This window comes from Haematobia irritans, chromosome 4 (assembly GCF_050003625.1).
Source record: "Haematobia irritans isolate KBUSLIRL chromosome 4, ASM5000362v1, whole genome shotgun sequence".
In the NCBI taxonomy this organism is placed as follows: domain Eukaryota; kingdom Metazoa; phylum Arthropoda; class Insecta; order Diptera; family Muscidae; genus Haematobia; species Haematobia irritans.
In genome coordinates this window covers 160197354-160217292 of record NC_134400.1, presented here as the reverse complement: position 1 = coordinate 160217292, position 19939 = coordinate 160197354, and the positions used below count along the sequence as shown (strand labels likewise).

The window sequence follows — 19939 nt, the reverse complement described above, 5'->3', positions numbered from 1 at the left end:
ATTTCATGCCCTTCAAATACGAATGCGAATTTTGCTTAGAAGACGCATTTCTCTGATATAAAGATTTTTTCCTTGTCCAGTCGATAAATTTTTCAATGATGTCGTTTTGTTCTTATAATTAAGTGATTTCACTTAAAACAGGCTGTCTTCACATGAAAGAAAATTTTGTATACAAAGCAAAAAGGCGTTCAAAACTACACTCAAAAAAAGTGAACCCTCTATTTCACACCCAGAAAAAAGTGACCCCTTCTTTAAGTTAGAATGAACTAATTGTGAAGAAAGTTGAACTTTGTATAGCGCAAAAGACAGACACTTGGTTTTAGTTCATATTTTGTTTATTATACCCTCCACCATAGGATGGGGGTATATTAACTTTGTCATTCCGTTTGTAACACATCGAAATATTGCTCTAAGACCCCATAAAGTATATATATTCTGGGTCGTGGTGAAATTCTGAGTCGATCTAAGCATGTCCGTCCGTCCGTCCGTCTGTCCGTCTGTCCGTCTGTCCGTCTGTCCGGCTGTCCGTCCGTCTGTGGAAATCACGCTAACTTCCGAACGAAACAAGCTATCGACTTGAAACTTGGCACAAGTAGTTGTTATTGATGTAGGTCAGATGGTATTGAAAATGGGCCATATCGGACCACGTTTACGTATAACCCCCATATAAACCGATCCCCAAATTTGGCTTGGGGAGCCTCCCGGAGCAGCAAAATTCATCCGATCCGGTTGAAATTTGGTACGTGGTCTTAGTATACGGTCTCTAACAACCATGCAAAAATTGGTCCATATCGGTCCATAATTATATATAGCCCCCATATAAACCGATCCCCAGATTTGACCTCCGGAGCCTCTTGGAGGGGCAAAATTCATCCGATCCGATTGAAATTTGGTACCTGATGTTAGTATATGGTCTCTAACAACCATGCAAAAATTGGTCCATATCGGTCCATAATTATATATAGCCCCCATATAAACCGATCCCCAGATTTGACCTCCGGAGACTTTTGGAGGAGCAAAATTCATCCGATCCGGTTTAAATTTGGTACCTGATGTTAGTATACGGCCTCTAACAACCATGCAAAAATTGGTCCATATCGGTCCATAATTATATATAGCCCCCATATAAACCGATCCCCAGATTTGACCACCGGAGCCTCTTGGAGGAGCAAAATTCATCCGATCCGGTTGAAATTTAGTACGTGGTCTTAGTATACGGTTTTTAACAAGCATGCAAAAATTGGTCCATATCGGTCCATAATTATATATAGCCCCCATATAAACCGATCCCCAGATTTGACCTCCGGAGCCTCTTGGAGGGGCAAAATTCATCCGATCCGGTTGAAATTTGGTACCTGATGTTAGTTTACGGCCTCTAATAACCATGCAAAAATTGGTCCATATCGGTCCATAATTATATATAGCCCCCATATAAACCGATCCCCAGATTTGACCTCCGGAGCCTCTTGGAAGAGCAAAATTCATCCGATCCAGTTGAAATTTGGTACATGGTGTTAGTATATGGTCTCTAACAACCATGCAAAAATTGGTCCATATCGGTCCATAATTATATATAGTTCCCATATAAACCGTCCCCAGATTTGACGTCCGGAACCTCTTGGAGGAGCAAAAGTCATCCGATACGGTTGAAATTTGGTACATTTTGTCAATATATGGCCTCTAACAGCCATGTAAAAATTGGTCCATATCGGTCTTTAGTTATATATAGCCGATGACTTATTACACAAAAATTGGTCCATATCGCCAAAAATAATCTACCAAAACTTTATTTCCATAGAAAATTTTGTCAAATTTTATTACTATAGAAAGTTTTGTCAAAATTTCATTTCTATAGAAAGTTTTGTCAAAAGTTTATTTCTATACAAATGTTTGTCAAAATTTTATTTCCATAGAAAATTTTGTCAAAATTTTATTTCTATAGAAAATTTTGTAATCTACCAAAACTTTATTTCCATAGAAAATTTTGTCAAATTTTATTACTATAGAAAGTTTTGTTAAAATTTCATTTCTATAGAAAGTTTTGTCAAAAGTTTATTTCTATAGAAATGTTTGTCAAAATTTTATTTCTATAGAAAATTTTGTAAAAAATTTATTTCTGTAGAAAATTTTGTCAACATTTTATTTCTATACAAAATTTTGTCAAAATTTCATTTCTATACAAAATTTTGTCAACATTTTATTTCTATAGACATTTTTGTCAAAATTGTATTGCTATAGAAAATTTTGTCAACATTTTACTTCCATAGAAAATTTTGTCAACATTTTATTTCTATAGAAAATTTTGTCAAGTTTTTATTTCTATAGAAAATTTTGTCAAATTTTTATTTCTATAGAAAATTTTGTCAAACTAGATTATATACGTATTTAATCGGCCTTTTTTTTTGTTTAATATATACCCCGTATGGGCTAACTTACAATTTAGAAGACAGTGTTAAAAAATTTTACGATACCTTGCCATCGGCAAGTGTTATCGCAATCCAAGTAATTCGATTGTGGATGACAGCCTTTAGTAGAAGTTCCTACGCAATCTATGGTGGAGGGTACATAAGATTCGGCCTGGCCGAACTTACGGCCGTATATACTTGTTTTTACGAATGCTTTGTTATCAGTGAATAAAATTTTCTTGTTCAGTAGTAAATTCTTATACCCAGCGAAGAAAACAGTGTTAGTAAAATTCCATGCCTTATTCTAGTTAATGAACTATTCCTAACTGCTTTCAGTTTAGGATTTTTTTTTTACTGAAACAAGTAAATTTTATTATTTTAAACAAAAATTTTACTTAATGGAAATAAATTGGCTAAACATTTTTTCCTTTAGTTCCGAAGGCACTTTTTTCTTGGTGCACTATAGCCAATTTAACTTTATTTTAGTTCATGGAATTATTATGTTTCGAGAAAGTTTCCTTTTGCTCTAAAAATTTTTTTGCGTATATTAGTTAAATGAACTAAGAAACGGGGAAAAAACTATACACAAATGAGGCATAAACATTTACTAAATTCGTACTTCTCACAAAATAGTTCATTATTTCTTTAAATTTGTAAATTTTACTACAAATGCGACCATCTTGAACTTCGAAATTTCGTTCACATTTGAACTACAATTTTTTTCTTCAAACTACAAAATTTTCGTTAACAAGTAAACAAAACTAACTATGTCTAATAAATTTTCTAGAATTTATAGAAAAATATTTACTTATTTTTGTGATATCGGCGTGATGTCAGCGTTTGTAATGCTGTTTATTTAAAATTTTCTAAAAATAATCGAAATTTTCTAAAATTAAGCGAACATTTTCTTCCAAGTGGGTTCACTGTTTTTTCAGTGTAGAGGATTAGCCAGCGATGAAACATGTATAGTCAGGCTTGTGTAGATTCGTATCTGGATTTGTTTTTCTAACAACTCAATAATACCAATTACTTAATTTTCATGTCCATTGAGTTCTTACTAAAATGTTAATAATATGCAAAAGTTTTTTATTTTAAAGTAATTTGTCCATAATAATTAGAAAATCTTTTACAAAAGTCTATAATTTTCTTCTAACATTATCCTTTTCCAAAATGTGACTATCAGATTTTCATTTGTCTCGACAATTTCATGTTCCCCCACTTTTAGTTAAGATTTAAAAAATAATGGCCTTTTTAGAAAGAAAATTATGACTGAAAAACCACTGTGCTTTTATAACTCAAAAAACAATATTCAAAATCAATTGGACAAAACTAACACCAGACAATATGCCAAAATATTTTGTTAACTAAATTGAAAACATGACATAAACATTAATGCATTACATTACAACAAGGTAATTGTTGATATCAACGACCCGACATTGGGTAATGGAAAATGAAAGTTAACGACAAACAATTAAACAATAAAGAAGTCTTAGAAGAAAGTTGATACCTGTCTAATGTGGTGAATATCTGTTAGTATATTTTTGTTTTTTTTTTTGTGTTTTGTTCAATTACATCAAATGCTGCCAATGTAGGTAATAAAAGGAGAAAAAGATAGAAAATTATCCAATAATTAATGATGTACAAAACATGCTAGTAATTTGAATACTTTCGCTTACAATTCTGATGTTTCTCTCATAGTTATTTAAAATTCCTGGTATAAGAATACTACAATATTGAATCTTTATAGCTTTATTAATTTTTCTCTTTTTGTATAGGAATTTCGAAAATGTGTGACAGATTCTGACCCAAATACATTCATTAACAAGTTATTTGGGTTTACACTGAATCGTGTGGGTATAGCAAAACATTCTTGGCTCTTTGACAAACAAAAATCAAAGACTTTAACTGAATTCTAAAATTTGGAGATGGAATAGAAGAGGGTTGTATAGGGAATGAAGAAAGCATACCAACCAACAAACAAAGCTCGAATTGTACTGTCCGATAAATGATTGTGTTGCTTTGGGCAAATTTTGTTTTCGTAAAAGTTGCGTTATTTGTGCGTGTGAGAGTGCGTGTGTGTATACGGCTATAGACCAAGAAAGTGTTAACATTTTCAATTAGCAGTCAACACCTATAACTTTCATTCAACTTTTAAGAATTCATTTTAAATAGGAACACAAGAAGCAATTTTACGAAAATAAATTCGAAATTTCTAACTAAACTATGCGATTAGTGCTGCATTACATACGCTGTGAATTATCTGAATATTGTGAGAGATTTTTTCATCGTACAAGACCACAATTAATGTAATTATATATATTTGTTTATTTAAAACAAGTAAGGAAAGTCTAAAGTCGGGCGGCGCCTACTATATTATACCCTGCACCACTTTGTAGATCCAAATTTTCGATATCACATCCGTGTTGGGGGCTATATATAAAAGTTTGTCCCAAATACATACATTTAAATATCACTCGATCTGGACAGAATTTGATAGACTTCTACAAAATCTATAGACTCAAAATTTAAGTCGACTAATGCACTAGGTTGGAACACAATGTTAGTAAACAAGAAGTAAAGAAAGTCTAAAGTCGGGCGGGGCCGACTATATTATACCCTGCACCATTTTGTAGATCTAAATTTTCGATACCATATCACATCCGTCAAATGTGTTGGGGCTATATATAAAGGTTTGTCCCAAATACATACATTTAAATATCATTCGATCTGGACAGAATTTGATAGACTTCTACAAAATCTATAGACTCAAAATTTAAGTCGTCTAATGCACTAGGGTGGAACACAATGTTAGTAAAAAATATGGGAAACATTTAAATCTGAAGCAATTTTAAAGAAAATTCGCAAAAGTTTATTTATGATTTATCGCTTAATATATATGTATTAGAAGTTTAGGAAAATTACAGTCATTTTTACAACTTTTCGACTAAGCAGTGGCGATTTTACAAGGAAAATGTTGGTATTTTGACCATTTTTGTCGAAATCAGAAAAACATATATATATATGGGAGCTATATCTAAGTCTGAACCAATTTCAACCAAATTTGGCACGCATAGCTACAATGCTAATTATACTCGCTGTGCAAAATTTCAACTAAATCGGAGTTAAAAATTGGCCTCTGTGGTCATATGAGTGTAAATCGGGCGAAAGCTATATATGGGAGATATATCTAAATCTGAACCGATTTCAACCAAATTTGGCACGCATAGCTAAAATACTAATTCTACTCCCTGTGCAAAATTTCAACTAATTCGGAGCAAAAAATTGGCCTCTGTGGTCATATGAGTGTAAATCGGGCGAAAGATATATATGGGAGCTATATCTAAATCTGAACCGATTTCAGTAAAATTCGGCACACTTGACTTACTAATGACACTACTAATTGTACTCCTAGTGCAAAATTTCAACCAACTTGGGGTAAATCTCTGGCTTCTGGGACCGTATTAGTCCATATCGGGCGAAAGATATATATGGGAGCTATATCTAAATCTGAACCGATTCCAATAAAATTTGGCACACTTGACTATAGTACTAATTGTTGTTCTTGTGCAAAATTTTAAGCAAATTAGGGTAAAACTCTGGCTTCTGGGGCCATGTAAGTCCATATCGGGCGAAATATATATATATATATATATATATATATATATATATATATATATATATATATATCTATATATATATATATATATATATATATATATATATATATATATATATATATATATATATATATTTATATATATATATATATATATATGTATATATATATATATATATATATATATATATATATATATATATATATATATATATATATATATATATATATATATATATATATATATATATATATATATATATATATATATATATATATATATATATATATATATATATATATATATATATATATAATATATATATATATATATATATATATATATATATAGATATATATATATATATATATATATATATATATATATATATATATATAATTCGATAAACTTTTCAACGAGGTCGTATTGTCCTTATAATTAAGTGATTTGACTTAAAAATGGGTATCATAACATGAAAGAAACATTTTTATTTTGGTAAGGTCAACTTTACTTTAATAATTCAGAAAAATTCTTTAAAATTAATGAAAGTGTCTTTAAATTTGTTGTCTTTTTGCATCTTGACTACAAAGAAAAAAAATCGTTCAAATATAGGACATGTTTTTCAACACTTTATTTTAAAGACGTTTTTTACTTGAGATATAGCATAATTTCTAGTGGAAGTCGAGTCTGAATTTGGAAAATTAGGTTGTCGTTAACTCGTTTTTAATGGACTTTGATAGCATATGAAGAAAAAAAGCTGAAAAAACGAAAAATTAAAATCTGCTTCCTAGAAGCAAGAACACAAAACCCAAATTTAAAAGAGAATTGTGTCTTAAAAGTATCCTTACTTGTATTCTCCGCTGCTTTGTTAACCCTTCGTTGCATGACATTGCATATATGCAATGTTAGTTTCTTGCCTGTCTAGCTCCTATTCTTTTACATATTTTACCATAATTTTTTTTTTGTTATTCACATTTTGGAAGCCGTAGATTATATTTGATAAGGATTTTGTCCAGTATCGTAACAATTTCATTTAAATAAAGCGAAATTAAAATAAGCATTTTGAGTACCTCGAAAAATTTAACTTATTTGTTTTAATATTATGAAACTTTCTTAAATTTTTTTTTTTTTAAATGTAAATATAAAATGAAAAGTATACTCTATTCTAAACGCTACGTATATAGTTTTATAATACAAATTATATTTACAAGTGCTCTACAATGTATGATATCATATCTGCAATTTCATGCGTTTGAGCCGATATGAACTGTCATTGCATATATGCCATATAATTGCATATGTGCAATGTCATGCATTCAATCAATTTTTGTTACTACTAGGAAACTTAACGACGAATATGAATATAAAGACGAGTATTTTGATGATGATGAAGATTTAAACACCGAGTTTGATATAAATCGAGGTCGTAGAAGAAGATTCGATTTGATCCTTGCCCTACATCGTTGTAGAATCGTATAACATACAAGCTGCTGGGTTGTAATTGATACACGTATATCATCGTGATAGATAGGTTAAATGGGTTCAACATTTTTTTGCGGTGGTCCCCTGTCAATATGTTGGTGACAATTTTAGAGCTTAATATTGAATCGAACTACACTCAGTGATAAACAAAAGGTCAATATTGTGGTATCATAATTAACTGAAAAGTCGCCATTATACCTACTCTAAGTAAAAACGAGAGTCCAGATTTCCGTGTATCATATAAGCTGGTATATACCAAAACCAGTTTTCAGCACGTGGTTCGCTCCAACTTCTTTGTTCCATCATCGGATTCATAAGCGTAGAATTTGACATAAAAAGAGCTCCAAAGTCTCTTTATCGACTGCATACACAAGTATCCGCTGCTCTTACTCGGCACAGATGTGGTTCCAACTCTAGGTATCAGGTAATGATTGCTATGACGTTTCTGTTCCTCTTTTCTTTAAGCATGCTACTTCTCCAGTCTTTTTCTTGTTTGGGTCACTCCCTATGTTTGAAGTTTCGTCGCCCCTCCGACCATTGCACTGTTCTACGTGGAACAGTGCAATGGTAAACGGCAAACGGTCTCGCATCTATGGGATTGCGTTCTCCATGTTCACATCCCTTTGTGTTAAATGCAAAACTGGGGAATTCTGTGCATCAAAAAAGGCAGAAATTATTTAGAATCCCAAGAGTTTGACTTTTAATATTGCACCCCATGAAGGAATATGATCACCTCAAACATGTTTCAGAAGTAAAATGTTAGTTTTCGATGGGGAACGTGTAACATGTTTGACGCAACCATGCTATCTGATTTTGGCAAACATTTTATGTTTGGCGAGAAAACAAATTTTTTTTAGTAAAAATGTTCCATTTTCCCCATCCAGCAATAAAATTTTTCACTTAAAACATTTTTTATCTCATCACTTTTCTCCTCTACCTGTGATATATAGAGATAACAACGTGGACTAAAGAAATTGATTATCTGCATGAAATTGCATATATGCAATGTTACGTAACTTTTGCTTCAGTGATCAGAATCGAACGGAAATTGGTTTACGGTATCATAACTCCATATACAACAATTCTAACATACTAAATAATTTTTATCCTTGCTCAAATTAAATCATGCAACGAAGGGTTAACGTAAAGACAAAATCTTTGGAACCGGACCTGCGTTTTTTCAGTGCAAAAAAGTTTAATTTCCTTTAATGATCAATCTATGTCTTATATATTTTCGATCTAAACTAATTTGAAGTCTTTCTATACTGTTACTATAAATTATTTGTATATCAAAGGAACAAAAATAGAGCGTCACTTTTTTCCGGTAACGCACTCTGGTTAACATACACATGGAATGGTTGTCATTCGAATCAAAAATAATCTACCAAAATTTGGAGAAAATTCTACCAAAAACCTTAAAAACCAAAAAAAAATCTTATTTTGCAAAAAAAATTTTCCATAGAAATTTTTTCAAAAGTTTATCTCTATAAAAAATTTTCTCAAAATCTTACTTCTATAAAAAATTTTCTCGAAATTGTATTTCTATAGAAAATTTTCACACACTTTTATTTCTCTAGACAATTTTGCCAAAATTGTATGTGTGTAGAAAATGTTCTTAAAATTCTATAGAAAACTATCTCACAAGTTTATTTCTATAGACAATTTTTCAAAATTTTATGTCTATAGAAAATTTTCTCAAAATTTTATTTTTATAGACAATTTTCTCAATATTATTTCTATGGAAAAGTTATTTATTTATTCATTTATTTAATCAACCAACGCCCTATAGGACAACATGTTGATAGAATTTAGTACAAGTCAGGAAAAATTGACTTAAAACTAACTATTGACCTATACTAGCACACAACCTTTTAATAAAAATTAAGTATAAAAAAAAACAAGAAACCGATTGTCAGTATGAAGGTCCTAAACTAACTATTGACCTATACTAGCACACAAACTTTTAATAAAAATTAAGTATAATATACATAAAATTGGTACATCAAGAAAACCGATTGTCAGTATGAAGGTCCTAAACAGATCATTCCATGTTTGAGAAATTTTATTTCTATAGAAAATTTTCTCAAAATTTTATTTCTATAGAAAATTTTCTTAAAATTTTATTTCTATAGAAAATTTTCTCAAAATTTTATTTCTATAGAAAACTTTGTCAAAAGTTTATTTCTATAGAAAATTTCTATTTCTATAAAAGTTTGTGAAGTACCTCTTAGTTGGAGAGGAATATTTTGCAAAATCTACCAAAGCTTAAGAATTCTACCAAACAGTAAAATATCTATCATTTTGGGTAGAATTCTACCAACTGTGGCAATCGTGTCTTACAGTCATAAATAGGCTTAAATCAACCAATAATTCTGTTTATGGAAACACACGAAACATTAATGTCTTGATTTTCATGAATGCTATTATGCAGTGGGGGAAGTTCACTTTGACTTCCGTTCCAATAATTCCATGGCATTGCAAACAAAGTGAAAGTCTTTCCCTTGCCAAGTTTGGACGGGACACATCATATATGAACGAAAAGCTAGCAAGAAAAAAAGAAAACACACATACATGAAATAAACAGCGTCAACACACTGTGGGGGTCGGAACCGGCAGTTGGAGACAAAGTATTCTGTATAGTATGTCAGTTATGTTGCATTTGACTTGCTTGGTCAGCTTGGTTAGTAAAGCTATTAAAACAATTTTTACCGTAAAATGCAAAAACACACAGAGACTACACGCCAAACTGGACGACAAAAACCTGAAAGAATCTACTGAAACTATGTCAAAGCTGTCATGTAATGTAATGTGCCATGAAAATAATTGGTAATGGCAATGCGATGATGCTTTTTCAAATGGTTGTTTACTGTTGGTCATATTCAAGTCATAACGGTAGAATCCCATTCATAGAAGTTAACATGAATGACCACAGACCTGTATAACAACTTCTCAACGCCACCCTAGCATATTTTCACAATAAACAATGTTCTCCATGCTCTCTATTTAAAGTGACATAACCAGCATGGGGGGGAGTGGACTTTGACATCAACAATAATCTATTGTATACCAACCGTAAAGCTATTTAAATATTCATGGATCTTTGAAGTCCCTCTATATGAGAAAAAATAAAATGTCCAAATTTTCTTGAAACCGGGTGCTAATTAATTACAAAAATTATTTATTTGTTCTATCTTAAGGTTCATAAAAGACTTAAGACACATACAGTGTTGTTTAAAATATTTGAAGTGAGATTTCTCATATCTCTTCATCATGTAAACACTGAGCAGCATTGGATCTATTAACGGTGTGTATGTGACTTAATTCTACCATGGCTGAAGAAAAACAAAAGACTTAAGACACAATCGCTGTAGCTCAAAATATTTGAACTTCTGCCAAAAGACTTCATGATTAAATTAGTTCACATTTTGCTAAAGATATCCATTTTATTTTATTTTTTTTTTTAAGAAAATTCTAATTAATTGGTTTATTGTTTATATATCCTTTGGTATATAATAGACTGTAGATATATTCAATTCAGTTCAATATATTTGAACAGAGACAAGTATTAGCCCTAGGCTTGTCACATGGCCGGGATTTGCCTGTATTGTCCCGGAAATTCGTCTGCAGGAAGTGTTCCGCATCTTACACATAATTTGCCAAAATTCCCGTATGTTCAATTACTCCACATATATTATTTAAGTTTTCCTATTTTATGCAAATTTACCAAAAGAAATACCAAGTGATAAAATATGGACAACCTTTGTCTTTCAATCTCATAAAATCAGAAATAAAAAATTTTTTGTTTCTGGTATTTTTTGTTATTTTTTTTTAATTCAACTAGCATTTTAATTAAAAAAAACATTTTTCTCATATGTTTTCTGTGTAAAAGAAATATCAGGTAGGCTTTATGTAAAAAGCACTAGCTAAATAGCAAAGAAGTCGGTGACAATATCTGCAGTTGGATATTGCTACACACAAAAAATTATCACCGAAATTTTTTCAATTAAACACTAAATAGAATTTGGATACCGATTCAATTAATATGTTAATTGATTTAATTAAATATTTAATCAAATCCAAATAAAAAATTATTGTTATATATTACGTTTCCAATTAAAATATTAATTGATTCAATCAATTTGTTAATCAATTCGGAAATAATTTTCAATTACAAACGTAATTGAAAAATTTTCCCTTCCCAATTAAACATGTGATTGATTCAATCACCTTTGTGATTGAAATTGAATAGTTTTGAGCGATGGAGAGAAAGAGCAAAAAGAGAACAAGAGAATGTGTATTTTTTCAACAACACGCGATGGAGAGATTAGAGGTGTGCACGTGAGTAATAGTTTACTCACGCACACTCACGACAGAAAAATCATACTCACGCACACTCACGCACGATATTTTTTGGTAGGACTCACGCTCACGCACACTCACGAAAAGAAAATTTATATTCACGCACACTCACGCACGAAATCGTCGTGACTCACAAAAAATACCGTGACTCACGAAAAATACCGTGAATCACGAAAAATATCGTGACTCACGAATAATTTTATGATTCGTTTATCTGACCGAAGTGTCTGAAAACATGAGCATTATTAAAATCGAGAGTGTTATTAAACTCATAACATCTCAGGTGTCACTAGAATTGTAATTGAATTTAACTCTTAAGCGTTTTATGTTGGTGAGCAGGAATATTGTCGTGAGTGTAATTCGTTACTCACGCACACTCACGAAGATATTATTTTCGTGACTCACGCTCACGCACGACATTTTGTTTTGTTAATCACGCACACTCACGCTGTTGTCATGAGCGTGACTCACGACTCACGCACGAATGACGAAAATTTTCGTGAGTCACGACAATTTCGTGTCACGTGCACACCTCTAGGAGAGATCAGTCTGTGAAAGTAACTCGTAACGAACGGTTGGGTTTTTGTTTTTCGCGTAAATTGAAAAACATGATTGGCAACATTCTGTCTGCTGCGTTCGAAATGTGTGCATAAATATTTTGAACGCAACAACAAATCATAGCAAAGGGTTGAAGTAAATAAAGTGTGCAACAACAAATGGCCTTGTGGTTAAGGTTTGAATAAAATATACGGCAGAATGCATTTGAAGTTACCAGTGTTTGTAGTATTGTAAAAATGGAAAACAATCTACGTTTATTGAAGGTAAGCAATTGTGAAATGTGAATACCGTTTTCCATCGAATCCTGTTTAATAATGAATCCTGTTAAATATATATTAATAAAATAATATATTTTTTATTCATTTCTTTGAGTGAGCAATTTTACTTCTTTACTTACCAATTTCAGGTTAATCAATCAACTCCATCATTTTATCAAACATATATGAATATTTTTCCAATCAAAAGGTGGGTACCGTATTGATCTTTTAAAATGTTAAACTTTTTTTAAAACCAAAAGTATGGGTTTGTTGGAAGATTCACCTTCAAGTTGCGAAGTAGCATTGGCATTAAATTGCATTTATGTTTTACCTGCTTTTCCAGTTTTAACCCAAGTAGAGAGCAGCATATCTGATAGATAACCTAATGAGCTGCATTACAATCTCTATGCAAAGGTAAAAAATTCCTTTCTTTTGGATTTAAAAATATGAAAAATATCCGAAAATAATAAAAATATGTATTTTCATTTATATTTCCAGAATTTGCAAAGTATCATCAATATAATACCAAATATTACATTGCTTTGCCTATTTAGAGCGCTATGTAGAAGCTGCTCTAAATCGGGACATCGCCCACAGAAATCAGCGCTGATTCGGTTGTATTGTAAGCAGTTGGTACTGCCTCTTTCCCTTACAATCCTGCTCCATTTTTTGCTGGGAATTATTCTGTTTACTTTCAGAAAAACTAATTTAGCTTACAGGCTGCTGATTTCTTGGAAATCTAGGCGCATCTACATATTAGAAGGAACATGCTGACATGGTTAATGTGATAAGGAAGACAATAATTTATATAGTTTATTTTTTGAACCCTTTAGTTGTTATTGATCGCGATTGTATGTCTTAGTTATGTTAGAACAAAACACACAAATAACAAGAACCAAATTCTTTTGTCTATGCTATAGACAGAAGAATTTTCATTGTCAGAAAAATAAAATATTGATTTTTTTTATAAGAAATGCATATTTTCTTTTATTTCAAATAAAACTAAATAATATTTTTGGGGCGCAATATATAATTTGTTTTGATTGAAATTTATTGCCAATATCAATTAAAATTTTAATTGAATCAATCAAATAGGTGATTGAATTTTATCGCGAAATCATCATTTTCTTGCACACTTACACGAGATGATTATGATTCCTCAAAAACTCAAACAAAAATGGTTCTTATAAATCCAGTCTTCATCGGTAGAATTTTTAAATGTATCTTCGGGAAGCGTACTGGTTGAACTGATCTACTTGGGCGAATATTTGTCATAAAACCTTCTGAAATTCTATATGTATGTTATCAAGTAACCTGCTACGACGAAGAATTTTCAAAATATTTGATTCATGGTGGTGGTTATTTAAGATTCGGCCCGGCCGAACTTACTGCTGTATTTACTTGTTGTTAATAAATTAATAAAATAAATTAAAGATTTTCGAAGAAACACAACAAATGCAACAGCGTACACTCAAAAAAGGGGCGCTTATGTCAACTTAACCTTATTTTAGTTCATGAAAGTTAGTTGATATGAGCAAATGTTCCTAATTTGAATAATTTTAGTTTACTTTAATGACGTGAACCAAAAATAAGAAAAAAAAGTTGTAAACAAAAATATAGTACACAATTTTACTAAAAATAAAATATTTAGGCCGACAGCCTCTAGTTGCTAGTGGCCGTATGGATAAGTTTATTTTAGTTTGTAATTATAGTAAATTAAGTAATAAATAAATAAAATAAAGGGTGATACGGTTAAAATTTGGTCAAGGGAAATTGCGTGTAAATCGATGAAATCGTTTATTTAAAAAATCAAATTAAATTTCTTTTTCAAGTTCAATTAGTATAAAATTCAGGAAAAATATTCAGTTAGGCTTTCGCTTTTCCAAATCCGAATTGCCGGGCCTCACGCTTGACACCTGCCATCAGATTTTGTACAGCCACCTTGTCCACCTTCTTCGCCGCAGAAAGCCAGTTTGCCTTGAATTGCTGCTCGTCCTTAGCAGTTTTTTGGTCTTCTTTAGGTTCCGCTTGACAATAGCCCAGTATTTCTCAATTGGGCGGAGCTCTGGCGTGTTGGGAGGGTTCTTGTCCTTGGGAACCACCTGTACGTTGTTGGCGGCGTATCACTCCATGGCCTTTTTACCGTAATAGCAAGATGCCAAATCCGGCCAAAACAGTACGGAACAACCGTGTTTCTTCAGGAAAGGCAGCGGACGTTTATTCAAACACTCTTTCACGTAAATTTCTTGGTTGACAGTCCCGGAAGCTATGAAAATGCTGCTTGCCAAACCAGATATTTCTTTGCGAACTTTGACAGTTTTATGTGCTTGAAAATATCTGCTACCTTTCCCCTTCCTTTTGCCGTATAAAACTCCTGTTGTAGTCGGCTTTGACGTAGGTTTCGTCGTCCATTACCACGCAGTCAAACTTCGTCAGCATCGTCGTGTACAGCCTCCGGGATCGCGCTTTGGCCGTCGTATTTTGTTTATCATCGCGATTTGGAGTCACTACCTTCTTGTAAGTCGATAGTCCGGCTCGTTTTTTGGCTCGATGCACGGTTGAAGACGATACACCCAGCTTATTTGCGGCATCTCGGAGAGAGAGGTTAGGGTTTCGCTTGAAACTACCGGCAACTCTCTTTGTCGTCTCAGCGGCTTCCGGTTTTCGATTTCCCCCCGATCCAGACTTCCTGGCTGTCGACAAACGTTCCCCAAACACTTTAATTACATTTGTAACGGTTGATTTGGCAACTTTTAGCGATTTTGCCAGCTTTGCGTGCGAGTAGCTCGGATTTTCGCGATGCGCGAGCAAAATTTTGATACGCTGCTCTTCTTGCTTGGACGGCATTTTAACAACTGAAGAGTGAATTCCAAAATCAAAATAGGAGCAACATTCTACACACACACACCTTCAAAATGAGGGGTGTTCAGGTTTTTTAAATGCAAAATTGAAAGAAATACGTCAAGTTTATATTGACCAAATTTTGACCGTATCACCCTTTAGTTTATATTTTCTTGAAATGGAAGAAATCTGCTTAAATTGAGTTCATAAATCTCTGAAATGAGTACATTTTAGGAAAATTATACCTCTGTTGAGCTTCGTATAGCGCTAAAGACGTTTTAAAAATTTTTAAATCTAATATTTCCCGTCAAGATATGACATTTTCTTAAACAACAGAAAAATGTATTATTTTTAATAAATTTTCTTCAATTTGACAAAAAGTATTAACGTATTTGTAACATGTTGCAATTGGAAAACTATTTGAGTTAAAATTTTCTTTTTTTTTTGGTGTATAAGGAATAACGTTTGTGATACCCCTTTTCTCGTCCATATAGCCATACAAATATATGGACTTCCTTGGAAATGATAATTCATTTTTAAATAATTTCTTACACTTTTACTTCAGCTATATTTAGATTGCACTTGTAACAACACCAACAACCAAAATGATAGTAATAATCAGTAATCTCATTTACAGGCTATTCATCCATTTAAAGGGAAATCAATGATGTGCCATTAAGCGAAAGTTTTTTAATAAAAAAAAAAAAAAAAAAAAAAAAAAAAACGTGGATCAGATAACAGGCATCAGTCAGTCCATCAGTTAAACGACGAGTCAACATTAGCCACGTTAAGAAACAAAACTAGACATTAAGCCATCAAGCGTCCACTGAGACGATAAACAGCCATCATATTATCCATCACATTATGATCAAATACAAAACTCCAACATTAGTCTTAGGACTAACACTGCTACTATTGTGCATATCGCCACCACCGATAGCTGGCCAAGACGAATCTTTAGCTGGTAGTTTTCTTTCCGGACTTTTGGATACCATAACCAGTACTGCAGATTCTAAAGATTGTCCCGGAGTGTGTGTTCACACATTGGCCACTTTGATATGTTATGAGGTATTGGAAGATGTACCCTGTCCATCACCCAGCATGAAATGCTGCATAGAAAGCGCCCCAGCGAAAAATGTAACGTCATTGAATAGTGGAGCCGGGGGCAGTAGCAGCAGTAGTAGTTCGTCGACGTCAACCACAACGAGTACAACAACGTCGACGACGACTACAAGTACGAAGCGTCCAACCACTACTACACATAAACCGAAACCCAAAGTCACCACAGCGGCAACGACCCAAAAACCAAAAACAACTCAGAAAAAACCCACAACAACTCTGGCCACCACTAAAGTCACCACCACTAAGAAACCCACCAGCACCTCAGCCCCAACCAAAAAAACGGACAAAGATGCCAATGAAGATGAAAAATCAGGTAAGTGAACTATTTTCAATTCCAAGATGATATTGATGATATCCGTGAAATTGATTTTCCACAGCAGATAAATGTAAAGGGGTCTGTGTTACCGACCGCATAGCAGAATATTGTGAAGCTTATTTGACTGGTAGTGATTGGTGTAAGGAGGGCACTAAGTGTTGTGTCTCTCTCGACGATTATGCTAACACAAAGATGCCCAAGGATATTTATATACCAGCTAGTAAGTATGACATATGTATATATTCGATCTTCGTAAACATTTTCAGTTCTTTAGAAGATTGATATACTAGGAATTTCAAGCATTATTACTGAGGAACTTGATAAATGTTTTGGGGTTTTATTAGAGCCGTGTTACCGTTGCACAGTGCTTCGAAAGCGGCCAAACAAAAATATGTGCTCCGATTTTTATTCCAATTTCTGTTCTGTTTAATAGTTTATGATATCGAGCTACGAATACAAAAATAAAATTTTGGTATAATTGACTACACTCATAGTAAAAATCATGTACGGCGTGCTCGTTTCAAAACGATTCGTTCATGAAAGTGAATCAACACACATGTGGTGTCGAACCGAGAACAGGCGGTGTCAATCTGACAACGATAAAATGACACCATGCGTTGTTGAAATAACAACCAGCGTTCACGATCTGAAAACGTTATGGTTACGAATTTATAAACAGAATTAAAAAAAGATTTCCGCCACCGTGACTCGAACCTGTGTTTTCTACACCATTACCTTAGCACATTGCACCACCGAGGGAGTTGTCATAATAAAAATAAATTGAATAAAAAGTAGCGTTAGTTTTTTCTGAAGAGCGAAAGAGAGCGAAAGCGATAAGTCAAAGTTTATACAAGGAGATAATAAATAAATAATTAAAAATATAAAAACACAACTTTAATAGACAGTGACTATTTCATATATAAATAGAATCAAAACTGAATATCTAAAGTGTGAAAGATTTGTGGAAGAGCTGAGGATAATCATAAAAATAATAATTTTATTTGGTCAACAATGACTGAATGTAATAAGTGTAAAAAGCCAATTAGAGGAGAGACAGGCATTAGATGCAGTGGTGTGTGTGCAAAAGTATATCACTGTGAGAACAAATGCTCAGGTGTTGATGCATACGCGGCAAGTTGCATTGGGGCCAACAAAAATGTGCGTTATATGTGTGATGATTGTATACAATACATCCACAATATTGATGAGGCTATGAGACAAATACATGAGGATGTGTGTAAAAACAAACAAAGCTTAAGCGAATATAAAAATGAGTTTGAGATGTCTCTGAAACAAAATGAAAACGAAATAAAAGCCCTACTTGAAGCGATAGAAAAAAGATACGAAGAGAGAATGAGTAAAATAGAGAAATTACAAAGAATGAGTGACAAAAATATTGGAGAGATCACGAAACTAATTGGTAATGTGCAAGAAATGGAGAACAAAAATAAAGCAATGTGCGATACAATAGGTGAGAGCAATGAAAAGATGTGCAACGAAATTAAGAGAGCTTTAAAGGAGAGAAATGTCAAACGAAATGTGACATATGCACAAGCTATTAAAGATTCTGATACAATGATGCCAGATGTTTCAAAACCAATTGTGATAAAACCAAAGGAAAAGCAGAATATTTCTCAAACCAAAAATGACTTGAATTCTAATGTTGACCCAACAAATCTGAAAATTATAAATGTTGAAAATAGAAGAAATGGTACAGTGGTTATACAAACTGAGAATGAAACAGAAAGGGAAAAAATAAGACTAGCAGTACAAAATGGATTAAATGAAAACTACGAGGTTAAAGTCCCAAACCCAGCTGAGATGTCAATAAAAATTACAGGATGTACAAAATCTCTGACCATGAATGCATAGATATTATTGTAGAATGCCGACGTAAACAAAATGAGAACAATAAGATCGTTAAAGAATGTTTCAGATACAATAAAAACATGTTCAGAGAGGAATTACGCACAATAATGGAGTTGGAAATGCAAAACAATAGATATGAATATCCTAATATAATAGATATATGTCTTGAAAATACAATAAAGAAATTTATAAAACCTCTCCGAATAAACTCTACTAAACATCAAACTGCGTGGTACAACAAAGAACTGTTTGAAATGAAGATGCAGAAAATGGAGAAATATAGAAAAGCAAAGCTTGAAAATACAGTGTCCTCATGGAATATTTATAAAAGAACAAGAAATATGTATAAAGCGAAAGTAATAAATACCAGAAATAGTTACATAAACAACAAAATAAATGGAGCGAAAGATCAAAAACAAATGTGGAGGGAGATAAAAGACTTGGTACTAAGGAATGAGAAATGTGCAATAGAGACTGTGATATTTAACCAAATAGAATATAAGGACAGCAAAATAATAGCGAATAAATTCAACGAATATTTTGTAAATAGTATTAGAACGATAAGAGATGAAATAGATGATGTGCAATACCAAAACAGAATACATATGACTAGTACGAAATTCCAATTCAGAACCATAAATATAAACGAACTTTTGGCAATATGCAAACAGCTAAAAAATAAACCAGACTTTAACCATGTATCGACAACAATAATATTGGATAACTGGGATAAAATTGGAAATATGATATTAAAGACGATAAATGATTCACTTGAAAGGGGAATTTTTCCGGAAAATTGGAAAGAGACTATGGTAATACCAATCGAAAAAGTTCAGAGAACAAAGAAATGTGAAGAATTTCGACCAATAAATACATTATTGACATGCGAAAAAATCCTAGAAAAAGTGGTTAAAGAGCAACTGGTGAAATATATTGAAATGAACGGATTATTATCAAAATACCAGTCTGGTTTCAGAAAAAATTATTCTTGTGAGACGTCAGTAAATTATGTGATAAATAGATGGAAAAACAAAAACAAAGATGACAAAACATTAGCTATGTTCATAGATTTCAAGAGAGCATTTGAAACGATTGACAGAGATATCCTAA

General features: G+C 32.4%; 1 protein-coding gene across 2 annotated transcripts in view; it reads left to right on the top strand.

Annotated features, from left to right (window-relative positions):
* The window catches only part of mas (trypsin-like serine protease domain-containing protein masquerade), a 63101-nt gene that overhangs the window by 19825 nt on the left and 23337 nt on the right, over positions 1 to 19939 (top strand). Inside the window, exons 2-3 of one of the 2 annotated variants that reach the window (XM_075305930.1) lie at positions 16160 to 16957; positions 17025 to 17180. In XM_075305930.1, the coding sequence (XP_075162045.1) occupies positions 16387 to 16957; positions 17025 to 17180 (727 nt within the window). In that variant the 5' untranslated portion in view covers positions 16160 to 16386. Of the gene's footprint in view, positions 1 to 16159; positions 16958 to 17021; positions 17181 to 19939 lie in introns of both variants that reach the window. The other variant, XM_075305929.1, reaches the window with a different exon arrangement.